The sequence below is a fragment of the Leucoraja erinacea genome, chromosome 9, assembly GCF_028641065.1.
Source record: "Leucoraja erinacea ecotype New England chromosome 9, Leri_hhj_1, whole genome shotgun sequence".
Classification (NCBI taxonomy): domain Eukaryota; kingdom Metazoa; phylum Chordata; class Chondrichthyes; order Rajiformes; family Rajidae; genus Leucoraja; species Leucoraja erinaceus.
In genome coordinates this window covers 64,690,503-64,705,899 of record NC_073385.1, presented here as the reverse complement: position 1 = coordinate 64,705,899, position 15,397 = coordinate 64,690,503, and the positions used below count along the sequence as shown (strand labels likewise).

At 45.7% G+C, this 15,397-nt stretch overlaps 1 protein-coding gene across 1 annotated transcript in view; it reads left to right on the top strand.

Moving 5' to 3' along the window:
• Positions 1-970: 970 nt before the first annotated feature.
• The window catches only part of zfyve1 (zinc finger, FYVE domain containing 1), a 46,191-nt gene continuing 31,764 nt past the window's right edge, over positions 971-15,397 (top strand). Inside the window, exons 1-2 of the mRNA XM_055641033.1 lie at positions 971-1,537; positions 9,102-9,606. Coding sequence (XP_055497008.1) covers positions 1,058-1,537; positions 9,102-9,606 — 985 coding nt within the window. The 5' untranslated portion in view covers positions 971-1,057. The remainder of the gene's footprint in view (positions 1,538-9,101; positions 9,607-15,397) is intronic.

The window sequence follows — 15,397 nt, the reverse complement described above, 5'->3', positions numbered from 1 at the left end:
ACTGGTCAGAGAACTGGGAAGGGGGAGGGATGGAGAGAGGGAAAGCAAGAGTTACTTGAAGTTAGAGAAGTCAATATTCATATATTGTATTTAAGAAGGAACTGCAGATGCTGCAAAATCGAAGGTAGACAAAAGTGCTGGAGAAACTCAGCGGGTGCAGCAGCATCTATGGAGCAAAGGAAATAGGCAACTTTTCGGGCCGAAACCCTTCTTCAGACTGAATATAGTGTAAACTGCCCAAACGAAATATGAGGTGGTGTTCATCCAATTTGCGCTGGGCCTCACTCTGACAGTGGAGGAGGCCCATGACAGAAAGGTCGGTGCAGGAATGTGAGTGGGAGTTAAAGTGTTTGGCAACTGGAAGATCAGGTGTTTAGGCGGGCTGTGTTGAGTGAAACAATCGCCGAGCCTGTCTGAAACATAGAAAATAGGTGCAGGAGTAGGCCATTCGGCCCTTCGAGCCTGCACCGCCATTCAATATGATCATCCAACTCAGTATCCCGTACCTGCCTTCTCTCCATACCCGCTGATCCCTTTAGCCACAATGGCCACATCTAACTCCCTCTTAAATATAGCCAATGAACTGGCCTCAACTACCTTCTGTGGCAGAGAGTTCCAGAGATTCACCACTCTCTGTGTGAAAAAATGTTTTTCTCATCTCGGTCCTAAAGGATTTCCCCCTTATCCTTAAACTGTGACCCCTTGTCCTGGACCTCCCCAACATTGGGAACAATCTTCCTGCATCTAACCTGTCCAAACCCCCGAGTCTGAGGAACGGTCTCGACCCGAAACGTCCGCCGTCCCTTCTGTCCAGAGATGTTGCTGTGTGATCTTTGATGGTGATGCTGCCTGTCCCGCTGAGTTACTACTGCAGCGAGTTGTGTCTGCGTTCATGATGGGACTACAGTTCCCAGAAGGTGCAGGTTGACGCAAGCTCCGTGCTGGCTTGGTGAGTGGGGCCCTCCCCTCCAACACATCGCATGACCGACCGCGCATTCGCAGGAAGAGGCCGAGCCGAGCCGAGCCGAGCCGGGCCGGGCGACCTGAGGAGAGGAGAATGGGCGAAGCGGACTCGGCGGACAGGCCCGCTGTAGGCCCCGGCCTCGGCTGCCAGGAGAGCTACGCCTGCAGCGGCTCGGAGGCGGCCTTCGAGTGCGACGAGTGCGGCAGCCTACAGTGCGCTCGCTGCGAGCGGCAGCTCCACGCCCAGCCGCGCCTGGCCGACCACGAACGGAGGCGCCTGCAGCCGGGCCACGTCCCGTACTGCGACCAGTGCCGAGGCCCGGGGCCCGCACCGGCCTCCGCCGCTGCCTCAGCCTCCGCCCGCACCCGGGCCAGCGCTCGCTGCCAGAGCTGCCGCCTCAACCTGTGCACCGACTGCCAGCGCCGCAGCCACGCCAACCGGCGCAAACACCCGCTGGTCGCATACCCGTCGCCGCCGGCACTCGACGATGGCCCCGGCTCCCAGCAGCAGCACCGGCCGCCATTCGAGGTCATCAACAGCTTCTTGCTGGTCGACGAGAAGGAGGAGATCCGGGTAAAGCGGCCTCAGCTGCAGCTTGGGGAGAGGGCAGAGGGGACCGGGCTGACTGGGGGCCACTGGGTCATGGATAGGATCAATTTACACACTCACAGGGTCATGGTTAGGATGAATGTACACACTCACAGGGTCGTGGATAGGGTGAATGTACACACTCACAGGGCCGTGGATAGGATGAATTTACACACTCACAGGGTCGTGGATAGGATGAATTTACACACTCACAGGGACAGGATGAATGTACACACTCACAGGGTCATGGTTAGGATGAATTTGCACACTCACAGAGTCGTGGATAGGATGAATTTACACACTCACAGGGTCGTGGATAGGATGAATTTACACACTCACAGGGACAGGATGAATGTACACACTCACAGGGTCGTGGATAGGATGAATTTACACACTCACAGGGTCATGGACAGGGCGGATGAATTTACACACTCACAGGGTCATGGATAGGGTGAATGTACACACTCACAGGGTCAGGGATAGGATGGATGTACACACTCACAGGGTCATGGGCAGGACGAAGTTTCACTCTCATAGATAGGACCAGGGACAGGATGAATGTACACACCACAGGGTCATGGATAGGATGAATTTACACACAGAGGGAAAACCACATTTGGCAATAAATATATTGTATAATTGACATGGTCATGGATAGGATGAATTTACACAAGGACAGGGTCAGGGACAGGATGAATTTACACACAGGGAAAACCACATTGCATTTGAACTTCATACTTGAGGTTCAAATGACAATAAATAAATTGTATAATTGACGGTCATGGATAGGATGAATTTACACACTCACAGGGTCATGGATAGGATGAATTTACACACTCACAGGGTCATGGGATAGGATGAATTTACACACAGAATGAAAACCACATTTGACAATAAATAAATTGTATAATTATATAATCGACAGGGTCATGGATAGGATGAATTTACACACAGGGTCATGGATAGGATGATTTAACACAGTCACGGGGTCATAGGATGAAATTACACAGTCCTCTCCGCGGGGCAGGGGAGTCTAAACCTAGAGAATATAGTTTTCAGGCGAGAGGGAAAAGATTTAATAGGAACCTGAGGGGTGACTTTTTCCACACAGGGTGGTGGGCTTATGGAATGAGCTGCCAGGGCGAGTGGTAAAACTAAAGGTGGGTACATTGACAACATTTGGACAGGCCTATGAGTAGGAGGGGTTTGGAGAGGTATGTGCCAAATTTGGGCAAATTGGACTATCAGAAGGGGTGCCTCGGGTTATAGGGAGCAGGCAGGAGAATGGGGTTGAGGGGAGAGATAGAAGTAGTAGACCTGATGGGCTGAATGGCCTAATTCTGTTCCTATCACTTATGAACCTTGATTGGTATGAATGTGTGGCGCTGAAGGCCCTTGTTTCTGTGCCTTGTTAAAGTCTTGCTGTAACTGCGCCTGTTTATGTTAAGCTTGGCCCCTCCAAAATGTAAGCTGTGTACTAGGCATTAGTCAAAGTTAAGCTCAATAATTACTGGTTTCATGGATGCAGGGACAATATTGATGGTGAATTGCTTGTTTTCTATGGTGAGAACTCTCCAATGGTTTCCCCAGAAGTGCTGGAAGACCATGGACTTTATTTTTGGCATATATCAGCAACTTGTCCACGTTCCCGGCATTCCAGAAAATAGCAGTCAACTTTTTCAGATTTTTAAAAACACACAAAGTGCTGGAGTAACTCATCAGGAGAGTCAGAATCTCTGGAGGATATAGATAGGCAACGTTTGCTGCCTAGCCATGTCCTCTAGAGATGCTGCCTCTCCCGCTGAGTTACTCCAGCACCTTGTTTTTGTAAACCGGCAACGCATTTCCTTGCACTTCCAACTTTCTCATAATGACAGAATCCTGCAACAGAGGTGATTATTCAGTCCAGGGTGAAAGCACTTTGAAAGACTCCCCCATCCTTGTTTTTAATCCCAAATGCTAATCACCTTCAAAAACCTATCCAATTCTCATAATGTAACGCAACTTCAAAAAGCATTCAATTTCTTTCTTTACGACGATAGGTGGCTGGTTGAAAATTCTGAACTGTAGCCTGACTGAAGTATTAGGAGTTATGTGATCCTAACACATAAGTAACTGAGGAGAAATCTGTGGATATAGTGTACATAAATTGTATTTTTACAAAAGGCACCGCATGTGATAATAGGGTATAAAATTAGAGCACATAGGATATAGTCAACAGCGTTTTATTATCGTATGTCCCAAAATGGAACAATGAAATCCTTTCTTGCAGCAGCACCACAGATATGTAAACATTGTACTTGATACAATAGACAATAGGTGCAGGAGTAGGCCGTTCGGCCCTTCGAGCCAGCACCGCCATTCAATGTGATCATGGCTGATCATCCACAATCAGTACCCCGTTCCTGCCTTCTCCCCATATCCCCTGATGACCCTATCTTTAAGAGCCCGATCAAGCTCTCTTGAAAGTATGCAGAGAACCGGCCTCCACCGCCCTCTGAGGCAGAGAATTCCACAGACTCACAACTCTCTGTGTGAAAACGTGTTCCTTCATTTCCGTTCCAAATGCCTTACTCCTTATTCTTAAACTGTGGCCCCTGGTTCTGGACTCCCCCAACATTGGGAACATGTTTCCTGCCTCTAGCGGATACACGCCATAATATACAACAAAAAGTTGTTCAGAGTGTCGAAACCAGTAAACAACATAGCGCAGGTTGAAGTCAACATGGCTTTAAGGGAGATCTTGCCTGACAAATCTGTTGCGATTCCTTGAGGTAGTAACAAGCAGGGCTGACAAAAGAGAGTCAAGGGTCTCGACCCGAAACGTCACCCATTCCTTCTCTCCAGAGATGCTGCCTGTCCCGCTGAGTTACTCCAGCATTTTGTGTCAACCTTCGATTTAAACCAACATCTACAGTTCTTTCCTAAGCAGTATAGTGCAATCAAAACGGTTTGTAGTTTGGAATTTAGTTGGAGTTCGTAGTGTTCAAAAGCCTGATGGTTGTTGGGAAGAAGCTGCTCCTGAACTTGGGTGTTACAGTTTTCAGTCCGCTGTAACTTCTTCCTGATGGCAGGAGTGAAATGAGAGCCTAAGCAGGGTGGGATGGGTCCTTGATGATGCTGGCTGCCTTTTTGAGGCTGTGACTGTCCTAGATCCCTTCAATGTCAGGGAGTTCGGTACCTGTGATGGGTGGGCAAAGTTCACCACTTTTTTGTAATCACCTTTGTTCCTGGGCGTTCAAGTTGCTGAATCATCCTGTCAATATGTCTCTACCGTACACTTGCAGAAGTTCAAGAGAGTATTTGCAGACATACCAAAACTTATCAATCTTCTAAGGAAGTAGAGGCATCGGTGGACTTTCTTTATCAATATGCTTGGTCCAGGACAGATCTTTAGAGATTTGCATGCCCAGGAACTTGGGTTGTGACTCTTTTCACCACTGGCCTGTCGACGAAAACAGGTTTGTGTATCCTTGGCCTTCACTTCTAAAGTCAACAATTCGTTTAATGTGGAGAGCAAGATTGTTCTTGCACCATTTAATCAGACGATCGATCTCCCTCCTATATTCTGACATTATCTGTAATTTGCCCGACAACGGTGGGTCGTTGGCGAATTTAAAGATGGATATAGGGTGAGTAGAGCAGAGGACTGAGCACACAGCCTTGAGGTACTGCAATGCTGATGGTTATTGTGGAAGAACTATTGCTGCCAATTCGTATCCATTGTGTTCTGTTGATGAGGAAGTCAAGGATAGAGTTACAAAGGGATGAGCTTGGTGTAGGAAGGAACTGCAGATGCTGGTCTCAGCCAGATAGACACAAAAAACTGGAGTAACTCAGCTGGTCAAGCAGCATCTCTGGAGAAAAGGAATAGTTGAAGTTTCGGGTCGAGACCCTTCTTCAGATCTGGAAACGGTATGGAAGGGATGATGGTGTTAAAAGCGCTGTAGTCAATGAACAACAGCTTGATGTATGTGTTTTTATTTAACCACGTGGTTAAATGCAGAATGGAGAGCCAGCAAGATCGCATCCACTGTTGATCTATTGTGGCAGTAGGCAAATTATAGTGGGGCCAGGCTCTTGTTGAGGTAGGAGTTGATATGCGTCATAATCAACCAGTCAAGGCACATAATCACCATTGACATTGGTGCCACAGGTTGGTAGTCATTGAGGCACGTCACCTTAATCTTCTTGGGCACCTTGATGCCCTTTTAAAGCAAGAGGTTCTCAGACCTCAGTCACGAGAGGTTGAAGATGTTTGCAAATAACTCCAGCCAGTTGGTCCGCGCAGGTTTTGAGAATGCGTCATTTGAAGGGTCATTTGAAGTTTACCTCGGTAAATGAGATTGCAATACCATCGGGGGTTGTGGGGGCTTGGGGGGGCACATCAGTGTCCACCCTTTTGAAACGTGTGTGGGATGCATTGAGCATATCTTGAGCTGCTCCCTGGTTTTGCCTTGTGGGAAGTTATGGCATGCACGCCCTGACATGTCCGTTTCATCCTCCAGTTAAGAGCAAAAGTCCCTTTTAGCCTTTGTGACGGCCTCATCAAGATCATATCTGCAATACTTGCACAAATCCACAACGACAAACTTGAATGCCCGGGATTTGGTCGTCATGGTTCTTCCAAGGGTTCGGGTTGGGGAAGGTTCAGATGGTTTTTGTGGGAATACACATCTTATGAAGTTGGTACCAACTGTGGTGTATTCGTTCAGTTACGTTACCAAGTCCAAAATTGGTGATGTTTTGGGTCGAGACCCTTCTTCAGACTGAAGTCAGGGGAGAGGGAGATACAGAGATGTGGGGATCAAGGAACACGTAGAATAGATCATTGTTAGCCAGGAGAAGGTAACAACAAAGCAAACACAGATAAAACGAGGTGAATGAAAACATAGTTTCCCATGATCTCCATGCCCTTTGTCTTGTTTTCACATCTTACAATTCCTTATCACTATCTCCCTCTCCTCTGACTTCAGTCTGAAGAAGAGTCTCGGCCCGAAACATCACCCATTCCTTCTATCCAGAGATGCTGCCTGTCCCGCTGAGTAACTCCAGCATTTTGTGTATATCTTTGGTTTAAACCGGCATCTGCAGTTCCTTCCTACAAGTCTTTGAATATCACCCAGTCCACAGACTCCAAGCAGTCACGGAGTGGATCCTCTGCTTCCCCTGACCAGCTCTGCAGTCGTCACCACTGGGGCTGTACTCTTCATTCGCTGTCTATACGCTGGAAGTAGAGGCACAGCCAGGTGGTCGGATTTCCCCAAGTGAGGATGAGGAACAGAGTGAAATGCATCTCTGATGGTGGAATCAGAGACTCTTGGGAAATTTGCCCTGTCTCCAATTACCCGTACAAACCTCTGCTGATGCACCATAGAGAGCATATGGTTGGGTTGCATCACAACTTGGTTTGGGAATAGCTCACCCAAGTCCACAATAAATTATAGACGTAACCCAGTCCATCACACAGCTTCTTCCCCTCTGTTATTAGGCTTCTGATCAGCCCTTCCATAAGGTAGGGTATTGTCCGATTTGTCTATATCCCATGGCAGACATTGGACTTTGTCTATGGAAATAATGTTCCACAATGCTGAGAACAATATTCTGCACTCTGTATCCTCTCTATTGCTCTATCTGTTGTTCTAGAGTTTGACTTGAATTGTAGTTCATGCATAGTATTGGATAGCATGCAAAGCAAAGCTTTTCACTGTGCCACTGTACACATGACAATAATACAACTAAAATGAAGAGTAGGAGATTGATTTAAATTTAAGTTGATTTAAAGAGATAAAGTATTTGAAAGAAATGGTTGGCTATGTTTGCCCAAGTGGTGGCTATGTCTTTTAATTCGCTGAAGACTGAGAAATCTTTGGGCTTTCGGTGGAATCAAGAGGCACAGGGGGGACATTGGGAAAGCTCATTTGAGCTTGGATAACCCACGTTCTGATTAAATGGTGGAGCTGTTTGGTCAACTCCTGTTACTTAGGTTTACAGCCTTGTGGAGAAACAAAATTGGACCAAACTTGGAAAGATAACAGAATGATAGAATTAATACCTGAGGCACATAACTACAGGTTCACAACCTTTTATCCGGAGTTCCGGAAACCGAAAAGCTCCGAAAACCGGACATTTTTTCCAGGATGTTGCCTGCACACCAAAGCTCGCGTTTGGCGCCAAACTTGACCCGAAACGACCCACGGTCAACCCAGGTCTGTACTGCTGTAGCGGCTGCCTCCTCCCCGGAGACCAGGGAGACACTTAAATATCTGTAAATTATTGCTTAAATGTTAGTCAGTTAGTTTGGAGGGCTTTTATGTGAAGGGGGAAACTTTAATTCTTAGTCCCCTACCTGGTTGGAGAGGCGGGGAGCGGGCAATGCCTTACCGGGTCGCCATGCAGTAAGCTCCGGAGCGCTGTGGCCGCCGACTCCCAACATCGCGGAGCTGGGGCTGCGGGCGTCCGGCCGCGGGCGGCGCCGGTTGTAGCTCCGACCCCGGCAACTCTACCCCTGGCTGCACGGCGCTCCAAATCCAGCGCCTCCCGCGGCCGGACGCCCGCAGCCCCAGCTCCGCGATGTTGGGAGTCAGCGGCCACAGCGCTCCGGAGCTTACTGCACGGCGACCCGGTAAGGCATTGCCCGCTCCCCGCCTCTCCGACCAGGTAGGGGTTTAAGAATTAAAGTTTCCCCCTTCACCCCCCCACCACATAAAATCCCTCCAAACTAACTGACTAACATTTAAGCAATGATTTACAATGATTCCCCGGTCTCCGGGGAGGAGGCAGCCGCTCCAGACTTTTCAAGCCACCCGCGCTACCTACCTAATCTACGCTAAAAATCTTCCATTCCGAAATCCGAAAAATTCCGAAATCCGAGAAGTGTCTGGTCCCAAGGCTTTCGGATAAAAGGTTGTGTACCTGTGAAAACAATGCGGACACAATGCACTGCAGATGCTGGTTTACAAAAAAAAAACACACAGTGCTGGAATGACTCAGCAGGTCAGGCAACATCTCTGGAGAACATGGATAGACAACATTCCCAAAGAGGGCCATTCAACAATGAGGCATTGGGAGAGTGAGGGGGAATAGAAACTGGAAATGTGTGCACTTGCTGTAGGCTTTGCATTGCAGCTGCTGTGCAGTCAAATGCTTACTGGCAATATTCTTGGAGTTAACCTCTTTAAAAGAACTAATGGTGTTGATTTTTCTCCATTGCACTAGTATGATTTCCTCACTTTCTTTGTTTGCATTATCTTTTACCTATTAGCAGTGGGACATAATACCAGGTACTTGGCTGCCAGGAGTGAGTGAAGCTTAACTGAACTGTCCACTTGCTCTAGTGAAGAATGGGTATCCTGTTACTATCATGCGAGATGGGAAGTTTGAAGGATGAGTGTGGGGTGTGTGTATGGTGAAGATGTGAATTTGTCCTTATCCAAAAAGCAGCTTGTTGCTGACTATAGCATCTGAAATTCTATTTTAAAATCTTATAGTAATATTTTAATTTGATCTTCCCACGTAATTATTTCATGTCTTTGGTTTGTTCCTTTAGGTAGCAGGTGAAGAAGAATTTATTAAAAAACTTGCCTGCAAGCCAGATGAAAACCTCAAAGTTATTTCAATCTTTGGCAATACCGGTGATGGCAAGTCTCATACCCTGAATCATACATTCTTCCATGGTCGTGAAGTTTTTAAAACTTCTCCCACACAGGAGTCTTGCACCGTTGGAGTATGGGCAGCCTACGATCCTGTTCATCACGTCATTGTGTTAGATACTGAAGGGTTGCTGGGGGCTACTACCAATCTAAGTCAACGAACAAGATTGCTACTGAAAGTACTTGCCATATCGGACACAATCATTTACAGAACTCATGCAGACAGGTTACACAACGACCTCTTTAAATTTCTTGGGGATGCATCTGAAGCCTACCTTAAACACTTCACAAAGGAATTGAAAGCTACCACTGCAAGGTGTGGGTTGGATGTTCCATTGTCTACACTTGGACCATCAGTCATAATATTTCATGAGACTGTGCACACTAAGTTATTAGGATCAGGTAAGCAAAATAAGAAAATGTCAGTATTGGATCTGGATATTCAAGTACATTGTGTGACTAGATTTTTCATATTTCCCTTTGGGGGAATATATATGTGCTTGAAACTCAGTTTGCTTATAGATAATCTGACGATGATGTTTGAGATGACAGAGTGTTTAATTCAGTGAACAGTGGGGGAAATTGGCCCTTCGGCCCATCATATGCACGCTGACCAACAATCGCTCCATATACTGGTTCTATTCTACTGGTTAGAGTGGTTTGATGTTCCCATATAGTAAACCTCTTCGCAACATTTTGTAATTACCCTGAATCTATTCCAAAACAAGACATGGGATGATTCAGGCTGTGTGCTTGATTATTTGGATAAATTTGAACTTAAACGTAGATGGAAGCAAAGTTCAGAATTATAGTGTTATGATTCTCCCCTTTGTTGGTTTACTGTGTTTCTCTTCTGCTCTAAAGGGATTGATTAGTTGAAGGGTTAAGATTGTGTTGCATTACATTGCAATTATTTGTGTGTAGGTTTGATTTGCAGTTTGCACACTGACTAGGGTACAATACAGGAATCTTTTTAAATTTATGAATACAGATGTCCCCATGTTAAGGTGTGGGGTGGGGGGGAGGCTGATATTTGTCTTCCTAGAAAATGGTCTGTATTGTGATTTTTGAAACTATTTTATGTATGCATGCTTTAAAAAATGTAAGCCAAAAGAATTTTGTTTATTTATTTACTTTGGTCATATCGTGGTACTGATTGTGGATGATCAGCCATGATCGCTCCAGGGGCCGAATGGCCTACTCCTTCACCTATTGTCTAGTGTCTAAATTATTTTTGAGTGAATTTTTTAATCCATATCCCTCATTTTTGGTAGTGATTGGTCAAGAAATTTGAAATTGGAACTGGTGGACCAATGGAGAAGGCCAGACAGCTTCCATTACGAAGCAGAATTAACATTGCATCAAAACCATATGAGTGTCGTACAGTGTGGAAACGGGTCCTTCAGCCCATATTGCCCACGACGACCAACAAACCCCATTTACACTAGTTGCCTGTCTGCCTGCTTTTGGCCCATATCCTTCTAAACCTACGGTAGACAAAAAGGAAGAAGGGTTTCGGCCCAAAACGTTGCACATTTCCTTCGCTCCATAGATGCTTCCGCACCCGTTGAGTTTCTCCAGCGTTTTTGTCTACCTTCGATTTTCCAGCATCTGCAGTTCCTTCTTGAGCATTCCTTCTAAACCTACCCTATCCATATATCTGTCCAAAGTCTTTTAAATATTGTGACAGAACCTGCCTCAGCAGACTCCTCTGGCAGCTCGTTCCATAAACTCACTAACCTTTGTGTAAAAAAAAAACTTCCCCCTCAGGTTCCTATTAAATCTTCCTCTCTCACCTTTAAAACTTTACCTCCCTCGCTGTCAAAATCCACCCCCCCCCTCATCTTTAAAATCTTTTCTCACCTCACCATAAAATCTTTTCCCCCTCGCCATGAAATCTGTTTCATCTGAGATATTTGTGGTGATGGTTGAGTCGGGAAAAATGTGAGTATCCGAGTGTATGTTATTGGGAGCAGCAATGTGGTTAGTGCTGGTTACAAGTACTAGAACTATTCGAGACACTTGGTTTTGTAACTATCGATAATTTGATGATTAAATGGCAGTTGCAGCTTGGTCTTTGTGTACAGGAAGTTGCTTGAAGTCAGTACCAATGGATTAATAGTGAAGTTCACTACCTGGTCTAAAGCAGAGGTCCCCGAAGCATGAGAATCTCCGCACCATTCACCCACCACTGGATCGGTGACGAGAGTCGTAGAGAGATACAGCATGGAAGCAGGACATTTGACCCTCCATATTTTTATATTGAGCCTACCCAACCATAACGACTGAGCTGTTAAGTCGGCTGAAGGAAAACAGGAAGCAGGAGGAGGGTTAAATAATTGAACAAGCCCCTATGTCCTCTCTTTCTATATTCTGAAACTTGGAAAAAAAATGATTTCAAAATATACTTTATTCAAGAAATAAATAGTTACAATACTTGATCTTTACAAAACTCCATCCGACATTCTCTGAGGCTATACATACATTCAATACTGTTTTCACAAATTTATCCCCCACCGTTGCCACTCATGTGGCCCACTGGCGTGGAATCCCTTCCCTTATTTTTGAGGGGCGTCTACACCACACCCTGCCCCCCCATGTTCAGCAGCAGAAGGACCCTAGACTGTGGTCCTCCCCCACCGAGCCTTGGCGTTGGCTGCACCGAGCTTCAGTACATCCACGCCCTTGGTCTCTGAAAGCTTATGGTGCTATCTGTCATGCTCTTTGGAACATGTTGCGAATACCTTTGTGTTAGGGTGGAGGAGCAGGAAGTGTTTAAACAATTCTGGAAACTGTTTTGAAAAAACACTTCTCAGTGGCCATGATACAATTGGATTGTTGTAATACCTGCAGAGCAGGAAAGGCGTCATCCTGCCTTCTGAACCACCAGCATGGTTGACCCTTGAAGGCTGTCTCGATTCAGGGGACAATTAGTAATGGATGTGATTACACAGACCAGCAGAAGTAGCATCACATGAGTGAATAAATCAGGCACAAAGTCCCTCTAGTATCTAGTTTGTTTCTGTTTCGTTGTTCCTGTGATTTACTGACCATAAATAAATGTTAATCAAGTCAAAGACAATTCCAAGAAGTTGTTTACCAGAAACGTTACATGCCTAGATCCTGTTCTCCAAAGAAACCCAGTGCTTTTGATGCAGGGGTTCAACCTGAAATGCTTACCATCCTTTCCCTCCCACTTTCCCTCCCACTTGATCTGCTGAAAGCCTCCTGCAGAATGTTTGTTGCTTCAGACGTCACCATCTGCAGTCTATTGTGTTGCCAGGCAGCCCTGGGAACTTAAGCTCTTTTTTATACATTACAAGTAGCTCAATTGGTTTCTAAAGTAATTATCCTGCTGTACCCTTTTGTATTTTAATGTTCATGGATGTGGTGCTGGGCTGAGATATTTTATTTTTGGTTTGCTCGACAATAGTGGCAACCATGTATAGAGGGGTTGCACTTAAGGTCATCGGGTCAAAGGGCGTGACGCACGGAGCAGCTCAATCCATGTGGAGGACATGGCAGCCTACGGCATACACTGTTAATAAACAAAACGCGTACTTTCTTACCTGTTAAAAAACGCCAAAATGGTCAATTTTTGCGCTGTAAATAATTGTGGAAATCGGGGTAACCGTGAGAGACATTTACCCTTCTTCAGAATTCCAAAAGTGAGGAGAAATTATGGTAGAGAGAAGCGAGAGCTGAAGGGACAACAACAGCTAAAGTGGTTGGCGAACATTGGTCGTGCCGATGTCAAGATTGAAAATATTGAGAATTATCGCGTTTGCTCACTGCATTTCATCAACAGTAAGGCATTATTTGTGTTTTTTCTTGGTTCCTTTGGTATCTAAAAAGTTTTAGAAGTGATAAATCTGGCAGTAAAATTTTAAAATCGCCCATGGTTCTCAAGTGGGTTTTTACATGCAAAAAGAAAACGCTTCTGAAGCAAAATTTATCATTAAAAAAAACCGCAAACCATACGTGGGTTTTGAATTACATTTTACTCGGATGCAAGCCACGGAATGGCATAATTGTTAGCTGTTAATTGGACATAATCAACCTCAGCAAATTGACAATATCTTTGAAAGGGAGTGGGTGTTCAAGCTGTCAGGACATTTTATTATTTGCCAAAATACACATCTAAATAGCATCATGATATAAAACTTACTTTTCTGCACACCACTCGTAAGTCTGGAGATTTTTTAATTGATAAATTTAGCTTCAGAAGCATTTTCATTTTGCATGTAGATACCCACTTGGCTGATTTTAAAGTTTTACAGCCAGATTTATCACTTCTGAAACTTTTTAGATACTAAAGGAATGAAGAAAAAACACAAATAATGCCTTACTGTTGATGAAATGCAGTGAGCAAACGCGATTATTCCCAATATTCTCTATCTTGATATCTGCACGGCCAATGTTCACCAACCACTTTAGCTGTTGTAGTCCCTTCGGCTCTCGCTTCTCTCCACCATCATTTCTCCTTACCTTTGGAATTCTGAAGTAGGATAAATGTCTCTCAGGGTTACCCCGATTTCCACAATTATTTACAACGCAAAAATTGACCATTTCGGCGTTTTTTAACAGATAAGAACGCATATTTTCTTACCTGTTAAACAAACGCCGAAATGATCAATTTTTGTGCTGTAAATAATTGTGGAGGGTGACTGAGCGCTCTGAACCAAATGCTCTCGTATATTTGCTCTGAACCCGAGTAAGGTGTGAGCGGCCGAAGGAGCGCATCCCTCGAGGGTCAGCGCTGTCCGGCCATGGCCGCCCTCCGCCCCGTCTCCCTCTGTGCAGCTTCACTGTCATGCGCTGCAGGTAACACACACCGAACCGACCACCCCCCCCGCCCCCGACCGCGGGGACAAACGGCCCAGGGTCCGCGAGTGTGGAACCAGAGTGTGGAGTCCGGATGCTGGGACTAAAGAAGAGCCGGCTGTGCTGCCAGCCATAGTAAATACTTAGCTGAAATTCACCGCGTGTACCCTAGTTGATGTTGCGTGGCATCAGTACGGGTCACGATCGTTGACCTCGACTGCCGTGCAACCTCCCTATACATTCAATGGCATCTTAATCTTCTGACAATTCATTTGTAAACTTGTCGGAAGGAACTGCAGATGCTGGTTTACACCGAAGATAGACACAAACTACTGGAATAACTCAGCGGGCGTTACTTTCCCGCTGAGTTCCTCCAATATTTTGTGTCCACTTGTAAACTTGTTGGACTGTGTTTGGAAATGTCAGAATAGTATGACAATACAGAGTCTGGTGGAGAGGGCTGGCTGGAGAGGGAGCCGAGATGCAGAGTATAGGTCAAGTGGATTCTGCAAGGTCAGCAGTAATCAGTACTTTGATTTCAATGTAGAGTTATGGACCCCTTCATCCAAGTCTCAACCGCTGGTCCCATTCAGGCGGATATGGAATCTTGTTTCAGTGACAGAATGTACCACTGAATTATTCTGAAAACCCATTTGTTCACCGACTTTTTAGGAAGGGAAATCCTGCATCCTTATCTGTGTAGAAAGGAAGTGCAGATATTGGGTTATACCAAAGATGGATGGGCACAGTGCTGGAATAACTCAGTGGGTCAGGCAGCATCTCTGGAGAAAAAGGACGGGTTACGTTTCGGCTCAGAGATGCTGCCAGACCCGCTGATTTACTCCAGCACTTTGTGTCTATTTTCTGCATCCTCATCTGTCTGGCGTATTTGTGACTCCAGATACCCCATTATGGTTAATTCTGAACAGCCTCTTAGTTGAGAGGGCAGTGTAGAATGGACAGTGAATGCTGACTTTGCCAATGCCATCCGCATTGCAAGAACAGATAAATTGCACAAAAATGGTAGAAAAAGGTAATTGCAGATGTTGCTTTACAAAATGAAAGGCACAAAGATGCCGGTGATAGGGAGATACAGGTGAGGTAGGGCCCCCTCACGTACTACCTGACACTCGCAAGGCTTTATCCTGCACCTCCTCTCTTCCACCTTTCTCCTCCCACCCTCCAGCCCAATCAGTCTGAAGAAGAGTCCCGACCTGAAACGTCTCCTATCCATGTTCTGTTGAGATGCTGCCTGACCTGCTGAATTACTCCAGCGCTCTGAGTTCGCATCGCTGTTGGGTTGAGACTACTAGGATTTGGATTCAGTGCTAATAAAGGAATGTGATGTATTTTGGAGTACAATTATCAT